Consider the following 5,436-nt stretch of genomic DNA (forward strand, 5'->3'; position numbering starts at 1 on the left):
CTGTCCTGATTGGCTGCCCTGTATTGAGCCTCACATACAAAAGCAGTCCAGACCAACTGCTGAAGCCTGCATAGGTATACACTAATGTGTTGGGTTTTTGTGACATCACAAATAAAAATGAACTCAGAACAGGCGTTTTTGTGGGTCAATTTCTATCTATGACTATATAAACGTTAAGTGTTTATATACTAAATCAGTTTTATTCAAAACTGAAGTGCAGGTATGTTTTTCGTTCATCAAGGTACAAACAGTGTAAATGTCCCCTCAGAGCTCCAGCAGTGGTTCTAAGGTCTGATTGTGGAGCTTAAATCAGTTCCTCCAGGTGAAAAGTTGGTATTTGTTCCTTTTCATAACCGAATGTTTTAAAACAGATCAGTAGAGTAAAAGCCTGGAGGCGAGGCGAGGCGGGGTGTGTGGAGTCAGTCCAGCTTAGAACAGATCATTTCAGTGGATTATGGTTCAGTTATGTTCCCTGACTGAAGGCACTGAGATGGACCCCTGAGGGCCCCACCCCAGTGACAGTTTAGGACCTTTATTTCTGAGAGTGTTTAATGATTAGGCAAGTCAGATACTGGATTAGAACTACAAGTAATACTGGTGCCATGATTTTATTCTAAAATCAGTGTAAAGAGCTTCATAAACTCCAAATTTTCTTCAGGTGCCTAAAGGTTTCTCTCAGTGCTATGAGCCTTATATGTGCTGTACGTGTGTAAATGCGCGTGGGTGTGTCTGCGTGCGCTTCCCCCCTGCATGACCCCATACGCCTCTGTCTGAACCAGCAGCTCTTCATGGCTGCTCATGTTTATGTATGTGGCATTTCTGTATGTTTGTTAAAGTAACAGGCGTCGGGCTTTATGTCTGGAGCGTATCGTTAACATGCAGACGTGGAACTAAAAAGGGGAACATACATATTCATTAAAATCTGCATATCATTAGCCTTTCACCCTAGACCCCTAGGCCAACCCCACGCACTTATCCGCACCGCACGCACCCATCCATTCGTCCATTCATCCACCCTCACCCACTCTTCCACTGCAAGAATAAACATCAGTGGACAAGCACTGCAGTGGAAGAGGAAGTTTATCCATCCATTCGTTCGTTCCTCATTTATTCATTAGTCCTTTTATCTGCCCGCTCATCCCTCCATCCCTCCATCCACTGCACTGCAATCCTTACAGCCACCAAACAGTGGACAGGCGCTGCAGTGAAAGAGGAAATCTGTTCATTCATCTCTTTACTCATCCATCCATTTATTCCTCCATCCATCCTGTTATCCATTTATCATTCCATCTACGCATCCATTCACTGCAATGCAATCCGTCTGCCATTTAGTACAGTATAATCCATCCATCCTCCCATTCATTCATTCATTCTTCCGTTCATTCATTCCTCCATCCATCCTGTTATCCCAGCATCCTTCCATCTACACATCCATCCACTGCAACGCAATCCTTCTTCCATTTAGTACAGTATAATCCATCCATCCTCCAATTCATTCATTCATTCATTCCTCTATCCGTCCTGTTATCCAAGCATCCTTCCGCCTACACAACCATCCACTGCAATGCAATCCATCTACCCTTAGTGCAGTACAATCCATCCATTATATGCTGCAAGACTAAACAAACAGTGGACTGCAGTGGGAGAAAAAAAAAAAACATCCATCCATCCATCCATCCATCCACTGCAGTGTAATCCATCCAGCCATTACAAGAATAAACAACAAACAATGGTCAGGCACTGCAGTGGAAGAGGAAATCTATCCATTCATCTCTTTACTCATCCATCCATCCATCCATCCAGGTCCAGCCCTCTCTTGTAGCAGAATCTTGTCTTCACACACACGTGTGCGTTAATGTGTGTGTTAGTGTTAGTGTCACGCGGTCAGTTTCTGGATGGTCCTGTTGTAGTACTGAGTGGTCAGGGCCTCTAGTGGGCTCCAGTGGTGAGCGTGGAGCTCAATGACCTCCATCAGCAGAGAGCGTGTGAGCTGAGACTCAGAAGGACACAGCATCTTATCTCTGACCGCCGCTAGCAGCTCTGTCATCATCTCCGGCAACTGTTCCTCCAGCAGACGACCTGCGCTCTGCAGCTGAAACACACACACACACACACACACACACACACACACACACACACACACACACACACACGTTTTATGCACTGTCAGTACTTTTATACAATGGAAGGACTTGGTGTCATACATCATATAGATATTACATACAGTGTAAAAGGCACCTGAGCACATTACGTAAAACCATTTATCTTGGTAATGAGCATGTTTATGCTGGTAAAAACACAATGAATCACTAGAATAAATGGAAATAAACATAATGACAGTAAACAGCTTTATTCCAGACTCCTCCTCGACACCCCAGCCATTGCACAGACTGTTAAATTCCATCACCGGCACATTCGACTTAACATTACACAGTCAAACTAGGAACTGTATGTAGACCACAAATATCAGGCTGTCAAGAGGAGAGGACTGAAAACAGAAAGAATCCCTGACATACATAAAAACCTTACTGTACTAATATGGCGCGTATGTATTGTAAAATAAGTGTTTATCTGAGCAAATAAACACTTACTGCCCAGATATTTTCAGACGACTAAAACTGCTTATGCACTTACAAGAAACATCTCATATATATTTGTAAGTATCTATGTGTAAAAACAGATCCCATACATATATCGGATAAGAGAGAAGAGAAAAAAAAAGGAAGAGAAAAAAAGGGAACATGTGGTAAGGAGGAACAACAGAGGGCAAAAAGGGAAAGGGTGGGGCAGAGGGAGAAAGGTCAGAGGTTAAGGCTGCATGGCAGATCAGTGTAAGTGTTGGTCCTGCAAAGCCACACAAGAGGAGATAGAAGTTAAATGAAAAAGAGATGAAGACAGATCTCAACACAACAGAAAACAAAGGGAGAGAGAGAGAGAGAGAGAGAGAAAGAGGGAAAGAGGGGGGAGAGAGAGAGAAAGAGGGAAAGAGGGGGAGAGAGAGAGAGAGAGAGAGAGAGAGAGAGAGAGAGAGAGAGAAGGAAAAACAGCAAAAGAGAGCAAAAGAGACAAAGAGAGGGAGAGAAATGGTGAGTAAAAAACAAAAAGAAAACACAAGAGAGAGCAAGAGAATGAGAGAGAGAGAGAGAGAGAGAGAGAGAGAGAGAGAGGTGTGAGAAAGTAAGAGAAAAGCGAGCAAGAGAATATAGATGAAATAGAAAGTGAAAGAAAGAGAGGAAGAGTAAAAGAAAGAAAGAGAGACAGAGACAGAGAGAGGAGAGTAGAGAGACAGAGATAGAGGAGAGAAGAGAGAGAGGCAGAGAACTTAGGAGAGTGAGATGGAGGTATAGACTCCAGTTGGCTAGACTGTGTGTCTCCTCCTGATCCAGTTTATAGGCTCTCTGTCTCTTTTCACTCTAAAGACACTCTAAAGTCTCTCTCTCTCACACACACACACACACACACACACACACACACACTTTAACGGACGATCTTATCATCATCATCATCTTTCTTAACCTGTGCGTGAAACTTCATATCTCTGTTATCTGAAGTAGTGAAGCAGCGCTATATCTGATAAAGACCATCCGGACATATTTATCCCTCCTTGTGTATCAGAGCCTGTTTTCCAGTTTTCCGGTTAAAACAGACTGACCAAACATGCTAAGCCCAGTTGTTACTGTGCCTTTAAGACCGATATGTAAATGACAGCAATCCGGGCCAAAGTGTCCCTCACAGCTTTAGTGTGAATGGGTGGCATCACAAAAACAATCAATGCAATTGTTCAATGCAGACTGTAGGTCTGAAACGTCAACAATAGCCACGTTTTCATGCAGCCTAATAATCCGTTAATCTAACAGTTCAATCGGAACAGAATCCGTCCACGTATACACTTTAATCGGAATAGTCTAATCTGATTGAGGACATTTGGTTTACAATCTCTATCCGATTGATCGAGGTGGGTAATCCTGTAAATCATCTGTTAAATAGAAGAATAATATCCGTGTAAACGCCTGTATCCGACTACATTCCCTATCGGAAAGTTTAAGCCTGTTCTGCATGTGTCTCACGTCAGACCGGAAGTTCATACTGCTCAACACGGCGGAGCAGAAACTGGTCTGCAGAGGAGACGAAGTTCATGCTCTGATCCTTGAAAGACGGCGGTGAGACGGACGTCCAGCTTATGATAATTAAAGACACAAGCACTGCTCACTGCTGCTCATCTCAGACCGCCTGGACTCACGTGATGTTTGCTGTCATGGTAACGTTAACTCTAAGTGGTTCTCCACACATGTGCATCATTTTGGCTCAGATTACTTGTTGTGGGCATGTGAACGGAAATTTTCATCAGATTGTTGAACAGACTGAGCATAAACACCTCAGTCTTACTCGATACCCAGAATGTATTCAAGCGGACCGGTAAAATCTTTGCATGTAAACACAGACACTGATTATCATGCTACTAAATACTGATTCTTACTCATAAAAAAGGGCAGAGAAGTGTTTTATCCGTGATATTGGCCCTTTAAAACCAAGAAACACACAAGAACCTTTCTGGTTGATGTGAAGGAAGACTGCGTGTCGCGGGCTCGCCTAGCGCTGTTAGCGTTATTCTCATATACTTATGATGAGACGGCTAAATTAGACGCTGTGCTAGCGAAGCCAAACGAACCCTAGGGTTTGGTCTGCTAAATGAGGACTTTTTCTGGGACATCACCTCATGCGAGCTAATTATTGATACTCTACCCCCTTATAAAGCAGTAAGTGCGCTCCATGCAGCGGCCCCCCCTCCCACTCAAAAGAGCTGATTATGTACCCCAAACATGCGGTAATTACAAACAGGGCCGACGCAAACCTAGGTGTTTGGGTCTTCGCAGAGACCTAATTACACTCTGAAAGGTAATTAGGTATAATTCCTAGTCTGCTGGAGAGCTGGTTAAGTCCATGCATTAGTCTGGCTGGCCACACCAACGAGCATTATCTAAATGGGAATGTGCCTTTCTGCAGTGGAACGACTGCTGTGCTGAAGTCAGCGCAGACAGCATTGCTCTCCAGTGTGTCTGCGAGGGCTTTCCTTCTTTTTACTTTCCTGCATTCGCCTCCCTTCACTGCTGTGTGCCTTAAAGGGACATTTGACCATTTTTAACTTTTAAAAGATGTCAACAGACATGCAGAGTGACTTGATGCTCTGCTGTAGGGAAAACTCTAGTCAGAATTGCTCACAGTGCTGGTGATAGGAACCAGACATCGCCTCTAAAAGCTCCCTCACAGAAAGCTATACCGGTTATGTACATCAGCCACGCCTGATGATCCAATAATAATCTGACTAATAGCTCAGTTGGAAAGGAACAGGTCCATGTAAACACCTCAAGGCTATTTTACTGCCCTGTTGCGGCTCCACAGCAGTTCAACAGTAGATGGTCTTAAACGCTGGAGTTG

The 5,436-nt window shown here is 43.8% G+C and overlaps 1 protein-coding gene across 4 annotated transcripts in view; it reads right to left on the reverse strand.

Moving 5' to 3' along the window:
• Nucleotides 1-423: 423 nt before the first annotated feature.
• The window catches only part of ctif (CBP80/20-dependent translation initiation factor), a 194,087-nt gene continuing 189,074 nt past the window's right edge, over nt 424-5,436 (reverse strand). For all 4 annotated transcript variants that reach the window (XM_017711333.2, XM_017711332.2, XM_017711331.2 and 1 more), the window contains one exon: nt 424-2,092. In XM_017711333.2, coding sequence (XP_017566822.1) covers nt 1,877-2,092 — 216 coding nt within the window. In that variant the 3' untranslated portion in view covers nt 424-1,876. The remainder of the gene's footprint in view (nt 2,093-5,436) is intronic.

The sequence above is a fragment of the Pygocentrus nattereri genome, chromosome 16, assembly GCF_015220715.1.
Source record: "Pygocentrus nattereri isolate fPygNat1 chromosome 16, fPygNat1.pri, whole genome shotgun sequence".
In the NCBI taxonomy this organism is placed as follows: Eukaryota; Metazoa; Chordata; class Actinopteri; order Characiformes; family Serrasalmidae; genus Pygocentrus; species Pygocentrus nattereri.